The sequence below is a fragment of the Typopeltis vanoorti genome, chromosome 26 (assembly GCF_054136105.1).
Source record: "Typopeltis vanoorti isolate ZY-2024b chromosome 26, IOZ_Tvanoo_1.0, whole genome shotgun sequence".
NCBI lineage: Eukaryota > Metazoa > Arthropoda > Arachnida > Uropygi > Thelyphonidae > Typopeltis > Typopeltis vanoorti.
In genome coordinates, this window is record NC_143574.1 from 26,550,983 (window position 1) to 26,572,675 (window position 21,693).

The following is a 21,693-nucleotide window of genomic DNA, read 5'->3' on the forward strand; positions in this document are numbered from 1 at the left end:
TCTGAACTTCATCTCCCTATCTACCAATACCCCTAAGTCCCTAGCCTCATCAATCTCTTGGAGTACCTTTCCATCGATGTAGTACACAGCTGGTAATCTTTTAATCCCAAAATGCATGACTTTACACTTTTCCACATTGAACTGACATCCATTTTCTTTTGCCCATTTTACCAGCTTATTTAAATCCTCCTGCAAACTTTCAACATCAGCTTGATTTTTTATTGCACTACACAACTTTGCATCATCAGCAAACAACTGAATATCTCCCTTTAAGCCGTTTCCTATATCATTTATATACAAATTAAACAACATTGGCCCAAGCACTATTCGACCAGGATAATCAAATATGGAGGTAAAAAAGAGTTTGCAGAGACTACACTGCTTAGTTCAGAGGGCCTAGTGAGAAGGTCGAATTCCAGACGATTGGAGTAGAGCCGTCATAGTTCATCTATTAAAAAAGGGAGTAAAGCTGAATATGAGAACTACAGAGGAATTTCTCTACTAAGTGCTCCATGTAAATTTATGCAAGCAAACTTGAAAAGAGGTTGAGAAAAACTAAGAGAAGAACAAGCTTGATTCAGGCCAAATAGAGGTCGTCAGGATCAGATTTTCATGTTATAATAAATAGTTGAGAAATCATGAGAATATGACAGGGATCTGTACTTAAGTTTTGTAGATCTGGAAAAGACACACAACAAGGTACCCGAGGGAAAGCTATTCAGAACTACATTTGTATGGGATAAATGAAACATTACACAGGGCAGTACATAGTATATTTAAGTTGTAATTCAGCAGTCAGAATTGAAGGAAATACAGGAATATGGTTTCATGTGAAATCAGGTGTGTAAGACAAGGATGCATATTATGTCCACTGTTATTCATCATCTATATGGACCACATTATGAAAGAAAGTGGCATTAAACATGATAATATATTTGGAGATATATCGAACTTAGTTCTTTGCTTTATGCAGATGATGTTGTACTCCTAAACACATCCAGTGCAAGTCTCCAGGATTCTCTTACTAAAGTACTAAATTGAATGATCGCTGTAACAAATGTGGCATGAAAATCAGCAATAAAAACACCAAAACTATGAAATTGGTAAGAACTTAGAAAAACTTTGGCCACATTCTCAGTGGAGAACTTATAGAACAAGTAAAATATTTCAACTATTTAGGCGTACTTTTCAAGAATGCGTGACCAGAGCTAATATAAGATGATATGGTCACTTAAACAAAATGGGAGAGGAAGGGTTAGCAAAACAGGCATTTGATGGCAGGAAAAAGACCTAGAGGAAGACCAATGTCTATGTGGATTGATTTAGTCGGAAGTGCCCTCGAAGAAGAAATGTTAGATACAACAGTATTGAAGTGCTGACAAGTAATGGACTAATTTGGAGGAAAATTGATTATAGGAGATTAGAAATAATGTAAATTTAATGATATCATACTGAGATAGTAGCCTAAACACCCCCTTGAGGGTACATATCAGTAAATTAATGATGGTGATATAGAAAAAACACACAGACATATATTCACCACACAAAAAATAGACTAAAATCATTGCTAGATTCAAATGCCTGGACACTGTTTCTCAGATTATATTCAATCCCAAATTAACAATTGCATCAAATTGATTGCAGCTCATCATGCAGAAAAATGGAATGCCTTCACTAACCTCCATAAAAATGTTACATCCACTTCCTTCAGAAATACTAAAAATACATCTGCACTGGGAAATTCAGTTATCAATTTATCAAACTATAGTGCTACTTAAGATGAAATTTTCATATTATACAAAGGCCTTAATTTTGCCGAATCCCAAAGGTACATATGATATCATTATTGAAATCCAAGCAAAACTGAAAATGGACCCCAATAAAGAAGCCATTTTCAATAAAAATACAGTGTAATCTCTCTCCTAATCTACAGAAAGCCCAAAAAAGATATCCTGATATTATGATCAATAAAGCTGATAAAGGTGTCATGGTGGTTATCATAAATAAAGTTGATTATTATAATATCCAGCATATCCACTCTGCAGCCAAAAGGCTGCTGGTTCGAATCCTGCTGTGGGCATGGATGTTTGTGATTTTCTGTGAAAATGCTAGTGGTGGTGGTGGGTAGTAGATGGTGTTGGCCTAGATGATGTTTGGCTGTAGTTGATGGATTGAGTGGGGAAGACGGAGAGTTGTAGAGTAGGTGCCCTCCCTCAAAGAGTCTTTGGACTCCTTGGAGGTGTCACATAATAATAATAATAAAATCGAAGAAATCTTGAATAACTAAAACACATATAAAAAATATCCAGTGATCACACTCTGAATCTCATGAAACAGATCCCCAGAATACTCGTTCTCCACATATTTTTGGAAAATCCAATAATCTCGTATCAAGACACCACTATATCACCACTATTAAAATACATAGCAAAATTGCTAAAACAATCCTTGGGGTTATTTTATGATCAAAATCACCAGAAATCTTTTTCACCATATATCGAACTTAATTCTATCTCAAAATGTCAATCTAATATCTTTGGATGCAACAGCTCTGAGCAGCAATGTTGTCATCTCTAATGCATTGGACATTATTCGCACCCTGCTTTTAGAAGATCCTTCTTTAAGTTCATGCACTAAATTAACTCCTAATGATATTTTAACCCTTTTTAAGTTAATAATTTCTATAAATTCAAGTTTAATAATGACATATTCAAACCTTTGGATTCCCAGTGGGCAGTTGGCCAAAGTATTTTTTGGCACATCTGGAATCCAACATACTGTACCCCTTTTCTGTCCTTTTGCATTACTTTTTATGGTTGATTCCGGATGATACATTGAAGCCTCAACATGCATAACCTTCCTGCAAACCTCACTCAACGATTTCAGTAACAGACTTACATTTACTATAGAATCAGAACATAACAAATCTATTTAAACTTCCTAAATTTAACTAAAATCAAAACAAAACAACCATATAAGAAACATAAATATTCCATAAATCTATATACACACATCAGGAATTACCTGCACTCCAACTCCTACCACTCATACTTCATTAAAAAATCAGTGATTCTTTCACAGTTTATCAACACATAAATTCTCAACCAACAAGAATCTTAATATAGTATCTACCATTTATCCAACCTTCAGTCAATTAGCCCTTTCATGTCAACCAACTTCTGGTGGAGTACCATGTAATTGTATTTCAATTATCAGAACTTTTGTTCTGAAGTTAAATGTTAGATTACTGTAATGAAATTAAAAAAAAATTAACACAGGTTTGCAAAAACTGAGAATATCTAATCTTCTTCTTTCACTACTCGTTATTCCCGCTTCCTATGCAGGGTCCGAGTGTTACTTTAGATTCGACTTCTTGTTAGTACCACTCCCAACCGACCTGTTGCCTAGTCTGCCACTGGAGAGGATATATTTTTGACCGTAGCAGCGTATGTTCACAGAGCTGGTTTGGTTTGCCGGCTTGCGGGATGAAAAACCCCAGATAAACTGGTGGAAAAAACCCTACTGCCCGCACTCGAGACCAGCTAACTTGGCTATGCCTGAGGAAGATCCTCAAGTTCCTCACGTCTTTGATGGGAATCGAACCTGGGACACTCCTTCCCCAGGAATATGGTTGCCAAACGCAAAGCCACTAGGCTAACTGCACGGACTAAAAAAAAAAACTGAGAATATCTAATACAGTTGATAAATTACACAAACTTAACTGCTAGGGTTCTGTAACTACTCCACCCACCAAAGAAAATTTTCCTTCACGTAAAATAGTAAACTATCCTATATTCAGAATATATATATCAATCTTTTAACATATGGACTACAAATTAGTTTTTATTACTAGTAGTAATTTATTACCAGTAGTACTACTACTAGTCAGAACTTGTACAATGGGGTATGGAAGCCTGGAAAGCTGTGTTATGGAGCAGCAAATCAAACTACACCCTCTACCAAGCAGGTGGATGGGTGTGACGAATGCCCAGTGAACATCTCTTACCAAAGTGCTTAACACCAGCTGTGAAATTCAGAGGTGGCATTGTGAGGGTGTCGTACTGTTTTTCCTCAAACTTTTGTTTGTAGTGTTACAAGGTATCGGAACATTCTGGATAAGCAGTACTTCCTACTTTGTGGCATTTCTACAAAACTGACCATTGTCTCTTTCAGCAAGACAATGCAACGTGTCATAAGGCTGCTTCTGTAACTGCATGATTTGTGGAATGAACATGCCCCTGCATGTAATGAGGTCCTGTCCAGGACCTCATTACATGCCTACAGGCAGAATGGTTGAAAATTCTATTGATCTCCATCATATGCTTGTGGAAAGTATGCTCCCATAGGGTTGCTGCAATCATCGCAGCAAAAGGGGGTCCTACACTTATTAAGGAGATACCATGGCTGTTTGTTCCTTCACACTATGGAAAAAAGTCCATATAAACTTTATATAACAAATTCCAAGCTGCCTGTAGGAAAATGAAGCTACACCCTCTACCAAGCGGATGGATGGATGTGGCGGATGCCCAGTGAACATCTCTTACCAAAGTGCATTGCCCCAACTGTGAAATTCATATTTATTTATGTTATTTAAAAATAACAATGGAACCCATTACATGTTAACATAAATAACAATTTCATCATCATAATGCTAATTACGGATATAGACCATATTGATCTGCTCCAGTCTTTATCCATCTAATATTCTCTTTTGAAGTCTATCTGGCCTTCTCTTTCCAATTGGTTTATTTTATTAATTGCTTAAGATATCGGATGTTGGCCATTTGGTTTACATGTTCTATCCAATTTTGTTTGTAATTGTTTAGCTGTTGGAAGTTTTTCCACTTGGTTATACTATAAATTAAAGATACCAAGAAATTATATACTTGGTTGCAAACTTTGTTTGTTTACACTTGGATAAAGGATTAAACCAAGTATATAATTTATTGGTATCTTTAATTTGTAATTGTGTAGTTTTTCCTTCTATTGATTTTATTTTTAGTTCTTTTAAAATATCTTTCTCCCTTTTTTATGTAATAATGTGTATTTTGTAGTTCTTCTCATGAATCTCATTTCACTTATTTTTATTCTTTGTTTATTGCCCAAATTTTGCTGCCATGTGTGGCACTGCTAAAGTATTATATATTTTTAAGTGTTTCTTTTTTGTACAATATTTGAATTGAGTGTTATATTTATCAACCCTATAACCTGTAAAAATGTCTTTTTCTCCTTCATATGATATTTCAAACCCAAGATAATTGAAAGTATTTATCTATTCTATTATTTTATTATTAACTATTTTACTTCTAACTAGAATTTGTCCACAAAATGCCATTGTTTTAGTTTTATCTGTGGATATTTTCATTCCAAACTGTTCTACTATAACATTTAAATTATATACTGCTCTTTGTAAATTGTCTTCCTTATCTGATATTATTACCTGATCTTCTGCAAATAATAGCATATTTATTTTGTTATTCTGCTGTTTTAATATTTATATTAATAATTCATTAATATAAATATTAAAAAGTGTTGGAGGCAGAGAGCAGCCCTGGCTTACTCCTTGGTTTATAGATGGGTTTTCAGACATTTATTTATATTTCATTATCTTTATATATATTCAATATTGAATGTAGTAAAATATTAGGTATATTTATTCTTTGTAATATAATCAAACAGTATATATATCTTTTTACTTTGTCAAATGCTTTTCTTCATAATCTATAAACAAAAAATGAGTTTCTAAATTAAATTCCCTCCTTTTCTCTGTTAAGTAGTTTTAAACAAAGCTGCATCCATTGTAGAGCATCTTTTGTTTTTTTAAATCCATTTTGGCATTCTAATAATATTTTTTCACTGTATATTTTCAATTTTTCATTAAGTATTCTACTATATGTTTTGTAATATGTATTCAATAAACTAATACATACCTAATTAGCAGGTTATGTTTTATCTTTTATCCCCTTTTTTAAATATAGGTATTACTATACTTGTATTCCATTCTATTGGTATTTGTCTATTTGTATATATTTTATTTAAAAATTTTAATAATCTCTTATGAAATTTTTTTCCAGCAAATTTATATAGTTCGGAATTTATCCGAACTATATACATTGATTTACCATTTATTTCACTTAGATTGCTCTTTAATTCTTTCATTGTTATTGTATCATTTCAAGCATTTTGTATGTTTTTGGTGTAATTTTTTTTATGTTGGCATTATCTGTCCAAAGATCTGTAAAGTGATCCAAGAATTTTTTAAAATTATTTTGCAATTTATATTTGCAGTTTTTTTATATCTGCATTCATATGCTTTAGTATTTTATATGCATTGGGTATTATTTTATATATAGCATTTTCTAGGTATGTAAATCATTTTTTTATGAAAAATAACTATTTTCTAAAAAAAAAAAAATAGAGAGAAGAGTGGCAGTTTTACATTACTAATTCTACAAGTTACTAAATTCTTAGTAACTTGTAAAAAAATTTTAATAATTTTTATAAGTGGAACTATCTTTTAGGAAAATAAAAGAAACTCAAGATAGATGAGAAAATAATTTAGAAATAATTAGAACATTTAATATAAGTATTCAAAAAAATAACATCTTTACAGAATAACAGAAAATAAATTAAATTACATAAATATACTTGAAATTTTTTAAATTAAAATTTTAAGGTTTTTGATTTCATAGTCACAAAATTAGAAATAATGGTCTTAACATCTAATTCCACACATTATCATTTTCAATAGCTATTAGCACCAAACTAATGAGCCTTTTTTATGACCTACTTGTTCTTAAGTAGGTTTTAATAAATTTTCAACTTGGAAAAGGAACGTTCACTGTTCGCTACACTAACAGTTAAGGTTAATAGTATTCTTAAAGCAATTGAAAAGTTAGGGAAAGATAAGTTATTGGACACAATAAAATTAAGAATATCGAAAGGGCTTTTGAATATTTAAATTATCCTTCCGAAAAATATCCTGGAAAGCACATAACTCGTCATATTGTTCTATTGCATTTACGTCTTTATTGTCGCAGTCCTTCAAGAGAATCTCTAAATCGTCACAATTTCTTCGCAAATCTGCGTTATTAATTTGTAGTAATCTATACAAGAAATTGAAATTATCATAATATGTTTTTAGTTGTTCAAAACGTTCTATTAACGAACACATTGCAACATCTAGAAGTGTATAAAACACATTCACTGTAAATTTATCTTCTGGCGATTGTGGCGTTTCGTCATGATGCTCATAGTCAAATTGTCGTGTCTTCTTTCGTCGTCGAACATCCATACCTGTTTGAAATTCTTGTTCTCCATCCACCTCTTCACTCAGTTATTTTGCAGTTTTTAGAACTTTAAAATTTGTATCTGATCGATACTCTTGTAAGAATATTTTAAGTTTTCGATAGATTCTAAAGCAAGTGTAATGTTCATATTTTTGTCTTGAAGCATTTTACTCACAGTGTTTATTCTGTTAAGTAAATCATGTCAAGTTATAAGAGAGCAAATAAATTTGTAGTCTTATTTTAGCACATAATGTTTGTGCTTCATGCTGAGTTTCTTTATTAAAATTTTCATTATTTAAAATTTCAAAAAGTGCATCATAAATTTCTCCTAACTGATATCGTAGAGGGCGGATTGCATTAATTTTACTTTCCCATCGCGTTTCTGATGGCTGTTTCAATGTTAAATTTTTTTATGAACTTTAAAAGGATTGCCCAACGTTTGTAAGAGAATGAAAAGAAATTTTATATTTCTTGAATAATTGCAAAGAAACTAATTGTATCTGCATTCACATGATTAAATTTAGAGTATGAGCAGCACATGGCACGTAAAAAAGTTCGAGGATTTTTGTTCGAAAGCAAATTTTGGAGCCCATATTTTTTCCCTTTCATATTTGCCCCATTGTCATACCCTTGACCTCGCATGTCTTCAATGGGAATGTTCCGTTTTTCCAGTTGTTCCATTATTGTTGCACATAAACCACGTCTTGTGGAATCTGATATATCTGCAAAACTTAAAAAGTTTTCTCTGATCTTGACAATTCCATTGTCACAGGAAACAAAGTGAATAATAATGTTCATTTGTTCTGTTTTACTTGCATCAAGTGTGCAGTTTAAAATTATGGAATAATATTTAGATTTGTGAATTGATAATAAAATTGTATCCCTGATTGCGTTACTTAAAGTTTCCAATATTTCATTTTGACTGTCTTTACTCAAATAGTGTACCCTGTTGTTTCGTTGTAGATCACTTTCAACATGATTTTCCATAATGGGATCAAACATAGCAAACAGTTTGACTAATTTTAAAAAATTGCCGTTATTCCTTTCATATAATTTATCAGATGATCTGCAAAAAGCTAAATTTCGACTATCAAGGAACTTTATAATTTCAATCAAGCGTTCTAAAACACTCGACCGTTGTTTCTTTTCCATTTCATACATGCTTTGAGTCTGGAAATCAATAGTAGTTTTTTTTTTTTAATTTTTATCAAGTTCCTTCCATTTTAAGAAATTTTTCATGTGAGATAAACTAGTCTCATGTCTATGTAAAGTTGTACTTACATTTCTCCAGTCGTTATAACCTTCTACAAGACTCAGTAGGTGATTCAGTTGATTCAGTAGGTGCGACACGTTTGCAACAAAAGCAAAAAACAGAATTTAAAGTTTCGGAATAAGTGAGCCATGTTCTTGGCAAGAGCTCCCATTTTCCATTTTTCTATTATAATACGTGTCGCCAAATTTACGACCACATGTATCTCTGGGATATATTATATTTTTATTTTGAACAGGCCTCATTTCAATTAAAACAACTTGTAATTTTTCATCAATATTTACCCATTCACCTGGATCTTCTAAATTTACAGAGACTAACAATGTGTTAGTTTCATGGTCAACTACAACTAAATCTTGTTGTAGCTGACTAAATCCTAACGTTTTCACTTAAATCATGTTGAATTATCTTGTTCAATATTTGCAATAGTACTTTCATGCAAACTGGATGATGTGCATGGTTCTTTGACTCTGATTTCTGATGTATCGAGTTGGTTACAATCTGCATCAGAATATTTTAATATTTTAACAAATTTATTAAGAGCCCCAGTTTGTTTCTTAATATCTGCTTCTTTCGCAGCATGATGCATACGATTTTGTGCACCGAATAACTTTTTTTAAATTTTTGATTCCATTTCTATTTTATACCCACAAGAAATTATTACACAACACGACACAGAGACGAAATAATAGTTGGCACTGCGCTACTGTCAGTGGCCTACTGAGATGTGTACCATATGACTGGTTAACTAGCAACAAATGTTTTGTACGAAAATTTGTTTCTGCGCATAAAAACCGTTCATCGTTTCACTTTAGATAGATTGCAGTAGACACAACATTCTGCAGGCAAGCATTTAGCCTGCTCTCGCTGCAAAATTGTAAACAGCCGGCTGATCAAAGAGGCAGCAATATACTTTTTTTTTTTATTCAGTGTATCAGGCCTTATTTATTTTAATATTGATCATTCTAAGAATTTTTTGTTTTTATGATAAAAATTTTGTTTCTTAAAAATTAAAAATTATGAACCGTTCCCTGGCGGCATAAAAATTTTGTTTCTTAAAAATTAACTTATGAACCGTTCCCTGGTGGCAGTGCCTGCATGCATCGCATGCCTGCTTCCACCAGCCCTGGTGATAAGTCACCTTCCCATAATGAGTGTTTGAACTCTGTGGAGGCTTGAAAGTCAAAATTTTCAACTTTAGTGAAAGCAATAAAGCAAACATCTGTTTCTTACTTTATAAAAGGAATTTTTCCAACTCTTCCTTTCGTTTCCATATATCTTCATTGCTATCCTCTCTAACATCCCCATTATTCAGCCCAAGCACTAACCTATTCAAATCCTCTTGCAACAGTATCACATCAGAACTTCTTTACATTGCTTTCCTTAATTTAATATCATCAGCAAACAACTGAATATCTCCTCTCATCCCCTGAATTAGATCATTGATATATAAATTAAACAGTGATCTCAGAACAAAACCCTGTTAATGGGAGGAATGGTGAGAATGTAGTGTAAGAGCGACAATGTTATATAACTGTGTTAATGACGGGAATGGGCTTTGTCATGGAAATGTTGACGAGGAGAGAACGATTTCGACTCTCTCTTCATCCGGTTTGGACCCATCAAACATGTGCAAAGATGTCTACATATATAAGGCATTAGAGAAGAATAGAAATCTGCAAGTTGTCCAACTGTGTCATGCAGACTGTAGAAAAGAGTATACAAAAGAACATGCAGATAGATTATTATGTCTGTAAATGAATGCTAGGAGTATCAGAAACAAAGGGGTAGAGTTTGTTACCTTAGTCAATATATTGGGACATCAGATTGTAGGCATTAGTGAGACCTGGATAACAGAATCATACATACTAACTGGTATCGAGTGTCAAGGGTACAGTATTTTTAGGAAGAATACACAGGATAGGAGAGGAGGGCGTGTGTGCTGCTAATGATATCAAATGTCTTGAATCCAGTTAGACTTGAGACCTATGACAGCAATACTAGTAACAATTTTTCATGAGGCAGTGAGTTTGAATCCATCTTGGGAATCTAACAAGATCAATTACATAGTGGGGTGTTGTTATAGACCTGGTGGAACAGTCACTAGTGATGAAGAAATGCATCACCAAATAGAAAAGTTGAGTGCAAAAAAAAAAAAATAATCATAATGGTAGACTTTAATTATCCAAATATTGATTGGGTAGCAGTAGAATCTCGTGAGAAGAATGAAAATTCATTTATTGAGCTGTTGTGGGACAACTTCCTCAAGTAGCATGTGACAGAAGGAACTCGAGGTCAAAGAGTGTTAGATTTCATTATTGTGTCAGAGGGCATTTCAGTTGAAGACATGACTATTCTGCCTCCAGTTGGTGACAGTGATCATATGTTACTCACATGGAAAGTGACTAAGTTTATGAATGTTCCATTCAGAAAAGGTTACATGCTGAACTACAAAGCAGGAAATTATGACAAACTGAGGAGTATCCTGAGTTCAGTGGAATGATATCGGTTGCTGGATGGGAAGAATATCAGCAGTGCATAGGGAGCATTTAAACAATACTTAAATGATGCGATATCACAGTGTGTCCTGAGAGTTTGAAGAATAAATAGGGTAGGAGATTTGTAAGAAAAGGATGATGTGGAAGGAATACCGTTTGCATAAGGATGACGTCCATTATGAACATTATAAGCAGCAGGCTAGAATAGTCACAACTGTTGTACGGAAAGCAAAGTCTGATTATGAAAAGAAACTGGCTCTGCATGCGAAAGACAACCTGCAAGAATTCTATCGATATGCTGCAAGTAAAAGAAAGAATGAATATGAAAGAATAACTCTTCTAAATCCAGATGCCTTGAGGATTACAGATGCAGAAGAGGTTGTTCAGTTAATGAATGCCCATTTCATTAAAAGTTATCAACTTGGTGAACGCAACATTGAGCTCACTGTTACCTCTTCACTAGATGAAGAAATGCAGGTGTGTGAGGCCGAGGTATTAGAGCTGTTGCAGAAACTAAATAAAAATTCAGCAATAGGGACTGTGGGATATCTGCATGTGTGCTAAAAGAGTGTTCAGCTGAACTGGCTATTCCTTTGACCAGGTAATATGAATGTTTTTAATATGAATCTCAGAACAGGGAAGATTCTGAAGGAATGGAAAGAATGTATGATAATTCCATTGCACAAGGGTGGTGCAAAGACCGATGTATCCAGCTATCAACCAATTAGTATCTCAGAAGTGGTGGTGAAGATTTTGTAAAATTGGGCAGGGCTTGCATTCAGAAATGGGTTGACAGTAAATTTTGCAGTGAGCTTTGAACTCTACTTTGCAATGAGCAACATGGGTTTACTAAGGGAAGGTCATGTTTTAACAACTTGCTGACATTCTATAATAATGTTACCATTGAACTAGACAAGGGGAATGGATACACCATGATATTGTTGGATTTTGCTAAGGCTTTTGACAGAATACAGCATGGTAGACGGTTGCATAAATTGGAGAAATTGGCCCAAGTGGTGTACTACAAGAATCAGTCTTGGACCACTGTTATTCAATCTGCACAGTAATGATATTGGAAGGATTTGACAAGTGGCATACAACTATTTGCCGATGATGCAAAGATAGGTACGGTAAAAATCTCTCACGATAAATTTAATTAATTAATTTTTTTCAAGTTCTTTGCAGAGGTTTCCATTCATATATTTTGTATGAATTTATGTAGTGGTATGTAATAATTGTATGAATGTTAAATTTTACTGTATCAGACATACTAACTGGTATCGAGTGTCAAGGGTACGGTATTTTTAGGAAGAATACTAAAAGTGTGCAAAAATAAGTTTTATTAAGTTGTATGTAAAATGAAGGAAAGAGGATTAGCAGAGATTATAACAATGCATAAACAAACATTCACAAGATCTTGCGAACATAAAAATATGCACCCACGGTATAGTGTCTCGCACAGAGCCTGCGCGATGTGTTGTCACTGTGCCGATGGTTGATCCTGGAAACAATTACGGAGTTACATAGAAGATAATAATGAGAAGATATTTAAGAGGGCTCTCAGAAATACGAGGGTGGTCTGAAAAGTTCTCATCCTAAGGAAAAAAACAAATTTATAATTTCAAAATTATTTTTAGTTTTCAACATAATCTCCCTTAAGACTAAGACATTTATTCCAGCGATGCTCCAGCACCATTATCCCGTCCCTGTAGTGGTTCTCAGTAAGATCCGCAAAATCCCCCTCTACAGCTGCAATCATCTCTTGATTTGAAGGAAAACACTGACCAGTGAAGGGTTTTAGTTTTGAAGAGATAGAAGTCAGAGGGAGCCAAATCTGTGGAATAAGGTGGATGTTCCAACAATTTATAGTGCACATCCCTTAATTTTTCCATTGCCAAAACACCTTCAGGTGCATTGTCCCGATGAAAGGCGATCTTTTTCTTCTGCAAACCGGGTCTTTTCTCAAGAATTTTTTCGTCTAGTCTGGTTAAAAGATCGGAATAATATTCTCCGGTTATTGTTTTACCCTTTTCAAGATAATTAATAAACAAAATGCCTTTAGCATCCCAAAACACTGATGCCATCACCTTTCCTGCTGATGGGAACCGACTTTGTCTTCTTTGGTGCTGAACAACCAGCTTCTGTCCACTGTTTTGACTGCTGTTTGGATTTTGATGTGTAATGGTGAATCCAAGTCTCATCCATAGTAATAAATCGACCCACAAAATCAGTTTTGTTCTTGTTAAAACACTCCCAGCACTGTTCAGAGAATTTAATTCAGTGCATTTTTTGATCTGTGTGAGCAAGCATGGCACCTATCTTGCACAAAGCTTTTTCATTTGCAATTCTTCATGCAAAATATATCATACACGTTCTTTCGAGATGACTATAGTCTCAGCAATTTCGCACACTTTGACTTGTTGGTCATCCAATACCATATTGTGCACTTGATCAATGATTTCTGGTGTTGTTACACTTTTTGGACTTCTTCACATGGATCATCTTCAAGGCTGGTATGGCCACGTTTAAACTTGGCAGTCCATTTCTTAATTGTCGCAAATGAAGGAGAGGAGTGCCCATAAACTTTTATGAACTTCAAATGAATTTCTTTTGGCGTTAAACCTTCTTTTACAAAGAATTTTAACTGCACGATACTCAACTTTATCCATTTCAAAGGATACAAACAACTTTTGCTTCAGACAGCTGTATAAAATAAACTACTTGATAGAATGACTTGCAATTTCACATTGATGTTTATGACAGATGTACCAACTTAAAAAAAAAAAAATCTTTCCGATAGTGTTGCCATCTATGGTCGAGGCCGAGAACTTTTCAGACCACCCTTGTAAGAGAATAGAGGATTTAGAAGACTCTTCCTGGTCACTCTATTGCTCTCCTGAGTTTTGGAGGCTTCTGGTGCCGGTCCCTTTCGGTGGAGAGGGTTCTGCTGGTGAAGGAAAGGCCATATTTTTTCAGTGGAACTCCAGCCAGATTGAAATGACGTGCTCAGACCGTACAGCTATCTGTACAGACATCTGTCATAAACATATGTCATATGTTTATGACAGATGTACCAACTTAAAAAAAAAAAAAATCTTTCCGATAGTGTTGCCATCTATGGTCGAGGCCGAGAACTTTTCAGACCACCCTTGTAAGAGAATAGAGGATTTAGAAGACTCTCACTGGTCACTCTATTGCTCTCCTGAGTTTTGGAGGCTTCTGGTGGACAGGGTTCTGCTGGTGAAGGAGAGGCCGTATTTTTTCAATGGAACTCCAGCCAGATTGAAATGACGTGCTCAGACCGTACAGCTATCCGTTGGCATAGCAGAAGACATCGGCAGTTCATTTCCTGTTTCCGAAAGAGAATTCTACCTAAATTTCCCGGCAACTGCAAGAGTGAAGAATGGTCCAGTCAACAGTCGTATTCTAGGAAAAGGTCACAAGGTTAAGCATATCTAGCTGAAGAATTATTCATGTCAACTGGACTATCTGTAAAGGCTACTGTAAACAAGCATAAATGTTTTGTTAATGTTTAAAAGCTTACTGTTGGAATTTATGTATATAATGAAAGTGCTTACAGGAAATTGTTAATAACTAGTTAAGTAAACAGTTATGGTTATGGAAACGAATGTAAATTTTGTATATAGAATGAATGGAGATTAGCTAAGTTAGCACATAAGGAATAACTGTATGTTAAATTTAGATGAGTTAACAATATAAAGGGTTAATGTAAGAGAAAGTTAATTGTATGTTGCACTTGATGTGTATATGATTAGGTTGAGAAAGAGATTTTCTCCTTCTTATATTGTGATTTGTAGTTTCATACTAAGATCAAAATAAAATGTTATTTAAATTAAGGGGATATTAAATCCCACATTGTTTTAAAACCAAATAAGAAACTCAAAGATTGGAATCAGAGAGTTTCATGCCGAATATAGTAAACTATAAAGTATCAGCAATTACTAGCGTGAGCTAATGCAAGTAGTCCTAGTACGTAGTACAATCTCGGGCAACTCGCAGCAAAGGTGGTAAAGTTCTGATCGCTATTCTTGATATTTTCCATAATGTAAAAACACATTTCCTAGGAAATGTATGCTGTTATTACATTATGGTGGGAGGTCACTACCCAGACCGGTTTCAGCCTTTATTGAGGCTTCATCAGTGAGTAGGTAGACCAAATTAATACCAAAGGGTATAGTGAAAAGAACTTATATACTCTGCTATACGAGTTGTCAAAAGGGTGCACCCATTAAGTTACTTAAATATAAAGAGCCAATAGGCTCTTTATATTTAAGTAACTTCGCCGAAATGAAGCCTATTGGCTCTTTATATTTAAGTAATCAAAATAAAATGTTTTGTTTGTATAACTGTCTTGCCTGATCTATTGCCATTCACTGTCTCCTAAAAAATTACCAAACCTACAAGCTTGTTTGATTAAAAATTGCCACGACTAGCTATAAGAGATTGTGTATATTAAATTTGATCTTGCCTGTGCTCCATACTTTAATCCTCTAGCTATATATACAAATTAGAATGATGCGGTCATTAAACAAATAAATTTTTCTAATTGCATAGTTTGAGAGTTGGTAACCTGTTTATCGTGGATAGACTAATAACAAAGACTAATAATCTTCTTTATGGGAACATAAAAAAGATTATAAGGGATTAATAGAGAGGTCTATCTTAAGCAGATTATAGTTATGACTGAGTAAAATAGAAGAAGTAAGTAAGTTAACCCTAAGATGCAAAAGAATAACAAAGGTGCGGTTGATAGAAATACAAAGTTAATAATAGACATAGAATATTAGAATGGCGCAGTCGATGTCAGTTAACAATTAAATTATAAATAAATATTATAATTTAGCACAGGAATGTTGCTGATATGTACAGTACTTGCAGAATGATTTGGATAGGCTGGAATTGTGGGCACAGGAAAATGGATGTCAGTAAATGTAAAGTCACGATTAGATATTAGATTTAAGGTAACAAGTGGTGTACCACAAGGATCAATGCTTGGTCCACTGTTATTCAATCTGTACATTAATGATATTGGGAAGGATTTGACAAGCGACATACAGTTATTTGCTGATGATGCAAAAATAGGTAGGGTAATCAGGAATGCTGCTGATATGCAGTCTTTGCAGAATGATTTGATTAGGCTGGAATTGTGGGCATGGGAAAATGGGTGTCAGTAAATGTGAAGTCATTCACTTCAGCATGATTAGATATCCAATGCTGTATTATATTGGTGAGATTAGGCTAGAAGAAACTGATGAGGCTAGGGATCTTGGAGTGTTAATAGATAGGAAGTTGAAGTTCAGGGGCCATGTGGCAAAGATTGCAAATACAGCTCAAAAGATAATGCAATGCTGAAATGAACGTTCAAATGTAAAGATAAGGATGCCATTTTGCCCCTTTACAAGGCCTTGATAAGACCTCACTATTGTATGCAGGTCTGGTCTCCTGGTTTCTGTTGTGATTCTGATATATTGGAGAGAGTACAAAGGAGAGTGTTAAAAATGATATCAGGATTGTGGAATACTGATTATGAAGACGGATTGAAAATTTGTAGACTGCAGACACTAGCAAATGGGAGAAAGAGGGGGTGATATAATTCAGACTTACAAACTTCTGAAAGAGTCATACAAGATTTCAATTTATGGAGGGTGGGAAAAGGACAAGAGAGCATCCTTGAAAGCTAAGAATGGATGTTACTAAGAAGAGGGTGAGGGTTAAATGAGTCTCTGACTCTTGGAGGTCTCTTTTAATAATAATAATATCTTACTTGTCACCTTCCTTTTTCAGGACACTGCACCAATATAAATAACTTGCTGGCTCCAACCACCCCTGTAACCAAAAAATTTCTATAGATATTCTAATTTACTTGAACATTGGTAAATATATATATATATATATTTTTTTTTTAATCTCATAGCTGTCAAACAGAAGAGAAACAGTGTTCCAAACCAAAGTGCTCTTGATCTCTATTTTTGAACAATCAAAGAAGTTTAAAAGAAAATGTTTATTACTATGCTGCATATTTGTATAAGCAGACTGATTATATTTTCATATTTTTTATAATATACTTTCATATTTCATATAAAAGAATCATTTTAAATACAATTTAAAATGATTTTTTGTGACAACATTGATACAGATATTAATTTCTAAATACAGATGAAGCTTTTTTTTTTTTTTTTTTTTAATCCAACATTTGAGCCGTGGAATTTATTCAGCTTGGTGTAACTATTTATAAGTTCACTTGCTGCTGTTGTTTAGTATTCTTCCTCCTGGAAGAATTCTGATAACTTGAGTGTCAAGAATAAAACAACAAATAATGAAAAAGAATATTTTCTTTTCTTTCTTTTTTTTTTTTTTTGTTGAAGCTGCTTTATACAAACTTTTCAGAATCTGCATGTTACAGTGAAAGACAAATTTATTATCTTAAATAATTGAAAATTGTTATACTTGTTTCATGGAGTAAGATGGTTGTCACTCCATATTATTTATAGGTATCATATCAGAAGTTCAACCTATACTTTTTTTTTCTTTTTCCCATAAAGAATGGAATAGCATGTGAGCATGTAAAAAGTCATTAGATATTACAGTTTATTTATTTATTTATTTTTTATATTATTTACATACATACACATTGGTGATAAAATGGTAAAAGACAAATGCTTGAAAACTTAATCCTGAGTTTGAAATGTGCTCCTGGTGAAACTCCAGATATGGGGATAAGAACCTGTTCAGATAAAAACAGGGAATTTTTTTTTTTAAAGATTCTTCTTCACAAACATTTCTGATCAGAGATAGAAGAATTATTTATGAAATGGTATGCTGGCCTCATGGTCTTAGTTGTTTTGGCTATTATTACAAATATTGAGAACAGCCCATTCTTTTTCAGCATTTGTACCCAGTATTTGAGAACTATTTTATTTGGTGCCTAGAGTTGAAGGTTATCAATAGCATAAAGTCCTAATTTATTTTAATTCTTCTGAACTAGTTGACCTATCAGGCAAAAATCTGTTCCCTAATGGAAAAGTTGTGTCAATGATTGAGACAAATTTCAGCCCAATATCACATCACCCCTTTTTGTCCATGTACTACAATCTTGTATAATAATACTTCTTGTAACACAATAACTTTTATTTACAAAAAGAAGATACAGCAATAGGCTTGGCACTATCCTATATCAACAACTTTGTTATGGAAACTTTCAAGCACCATGTTGATTCTTCTGGTCAGCAACACAAAATTTATCTCAGATATAAGTATCATGGTACTTGAATCGTCATAACAGGTGAAGAATGAGCTGTTCTGTTGCTGGCCTGGTTGGCTGAGTGGCTAGCGTATTTGCTCTCCAGCCAAAAGGCTGCGGGTTTGAATCCTGCCCTTGGCATGGATGTTTGTGATTGTCTGTGAAAATACTAGTGGTGGTGGTGGTGGTTGGTAGTAGATGGCATTAGTGTAGTTGCAGTTCATTGTAGTTAGTGGATTGAGTGTTGGACTCAGAGAACTGTAGAGTAGGTTCCCTCCCTCGATGAGTCCATGGACTCCCTGGAGGTATCACATAATAATAATAATAACCAGAGGTAGCTCCAAGACAGAAGTATCAAATTATATGCTAATCAGCATCTCAGGAGTGGTGCTTAAGATATTGGAGAAATTGGTAAGAGACAGAATTCTGACTGGGTGGATAGGAATATGATACTCTATAAGGGGCAACATGGTTTTGTGAAGGGTAGGTCTTGACTTAATAATTTGCTTACTTTTTATAATAAAGTAGTAATAGAGTTGGATAAGGGAAATGGCTACTCTGTGATGCTGCTGGACTTTACAGAGACATTTAACAGGATTTCGCATAGAATTCTGTTGTCTAAATTGGAGCATATGGGAAGTATATGAATCCGGTGATATGGATTAGAGGGTGGTTGATGGACAGATATCAGACTCTAGTTTATAAAGGAGTTGAGCCAGGAGAAGGCAGGTGGCCAGTGACATGCCACAGGACTCAGTGCTTGGTTCCCTGTTGTTTAATTTGTACATCAGTGGTATAGGAAATTATTTGACAGGAAATATTCAGTTTGTTGATGATGCAAAACTTGGAAGAGCAATGGTAAATGAGGGTGATGTAGCCATCTTACAGGTTGACTTAAATAGGCTAATGGTAACAGTAAATGGCTGCCAGTTTAATGTAACCAAGTGTACAGTGATGCACTTGGGAAAGAACTGCAGGAAACTGATGAGGCCAGGGACTGAGGGGGGGGGGAGATTTTAGACAGGGAATTGAAGTTTAGAGACACGTAGTGCAAAGGTAGCCAAAATAGTGCATCAGGTTATGTGGTTGTTGAAGAACACTAACAAGCAGGGACAGAGAAATTATTGTTTCCCTTTATAAGGCTTTAATAAAATCACACTAACAAGCAGGGACAGAGAAATTATTGTTTCCCTTTAATAAGGCTTTAATAAAATCACATGTGGACTCCTGTATGCAGATCTGGACACGGATTTTGTGGGGGAGTGAAGTGGTGGAGAGGATCCGAAGGCGAGGGCAACAAAGATTGTGGCAAATCTATGGAATGCTTCATATGAGAATACATTAAAGGTCTATGGACTTTAAAATCTTAAATAGAAACTTATGTGTTTCTATCATGAGAGACATGGTTAGCAATGGTGTCAATACTAGGTTATTTGCTTGGAGGGTGGTGAATGGGCTGCCAGAGGTGGTTGTGAATGAGTTTAAGGAAAAGCATGATAGGTGTTATGTGAATATTGGCTAGTGTGTGAATAATGGATCTAGTGGAATGAGTCTTTTTAACTCCACAGAGATATATGTATAACAATAATAATATCTTGATGATATATTCATTATTTGGACTCATGACTGCTAAACATTAAACACATTCCCCATCCACCTGAGGATGCAACAAAGATGCATCTAGTTTTACATTTATGTTGAAAACCAAAATGCACTTTTGTTTCTTCATACACTTGTCATAAATTATCACTCTAGCTGCCTATATTTTGCTGTCTGGTGTGTTTGTGTGTGTGTGCACGTGCTTGCATATACACTCTGGTTACTTAGTATATAGTAGATTCTTACTACAATCCAGCATAAAAAAATTAAGTATTATTAGTCTTATTAGATAATCAGCAAAATAATTATAACCAGTTCTTATTTTATTAAAGTTTAATGGTTGTTGGCATTCATTATGTAGAATTATGGAGACAAAGTCCCATGTTAGGGCAGTTACTTTACTTAAAACTAATTTGATCTTAGTTTTAAGTAAAGTATTTCTCTAACACAGGAATTTGTCTCCATAATTATACACAATGAATTATAAATACTGATTTCAGCACAAAAGAACAATCAACACAATGCTCATCACTTAAAAGAGAATGTGTTAAGGGGATATCTAAAAAATTGGCCGAATGCCTCACAAATAGCATATAACCTTAATGCCACATATAAACCTCCCATGGAAGAAGGGGACCCTTGGATTATTGAATGCACTCTGTTTCGCCTATGTAAGGCAAAAAACAAAAGAATTCAAACGACTCATCAGATTTAATAAATATGAAAAATTAGGCCTTTCTGATCATGCATTTGGAAAGGATCCCTTTCTTATACTCATGATCATACTAAACATTGGCAGAAGAACAAATTTAAAAGCACCTGTAAGACAGTAATGAACCACCTCAACAGTAATGCTATCCTTTAGATCTAAAAAAACATAGTCTGCATGCAATCTATATATTCAACCTATTCAATATAGGTGGATTGAATAGGTTGAATTTGGTCAGATTACAAACTATGGTGAGTTGTTGTGGTTTAGTTTATTTCCCTTTGTATATGTGTGTTTGAACTTGAAATATTGATTAATTAAGTTTAATTTCTCTTAAAGTTATTAATTGAACATGACAGTAAACTTCAGAATTGTTCTATAATGAATGATGAACACGATTGTTTTAATTGAGAACTTTTGGTCTAATAATTGATTCAGCTTTTGCAGTGAAATTTTAAATTTATCTCTTAATCTGCTTAAAATATTGTTAAAATATCCTATCCTACTTGTAGGCTGCTCATTATGTTGGATTGGGATGTAATATTGTGCTTTGTATCCAGTATTTGGAAGATGACATAGAAATAGATGGAGAAAAGGTATTGAACTTTTATTATTATTATTATTATTATTCATAATACATTGTCAATCCTCATAGCCAATGTTCTATGATCCTGATAATTTTGTAACCCGCCTTTGTACCTTTTCTAAATTTTAAATCCTGACATTCCATTATGAGCATAATAATCCACATGTTGTCTGATTGGGACCTTATGCAATGGAATCATTGTCTACTCTTACATTTCTGATCAGTGTTCTCCTCAGTAGTGCAGCATTCCTCCAGATTGTTTTCACCACCTTCACAATATTCCATGAATTTCAAATTTTTATCCACCATCATTGCAAGACCCCTTACCTTCTCTGTTTCCATTACTAAAGCTTCTCCATTAGAGTTGTGGATCTTCCCATCTGGGGGGGGGATCCTAAAGTTCAAAACCTTAAGCTTTGCTATATTAAACTGGTATCTCCAGTCATTTTCCAATCTTTCCAGTTTATTTTAATCCTTTGGA

The 21,693-nt window shown here is 34.1% G+C and overlaps 1 protein-coding gene across 3 annotated transcripts in view; it reads left to right on the plus strand.

Moving 5' to 3' along the window:
- LOC150092428 (uncharacterized) overlaps positions 1-21,693 on the plus strand; it is a 353,827-nt gene that overhangs the window by 315,795 nt on the left and 16,339 nt on the right. For all 3 annotated transcript variants that reach the window (XM_090414980.1, XM_090414981.1, XM_090414982.1), the window contains one exon: positions 21,139-21,222. In XM_090414980.1, the coding sequence (XP_090271106.1) occupies positions 21,139-21,222 (84 nt within the window). The remainder of the gene's footprint in view (positions 1-21,138; positions 21,223-21,693) is intronic.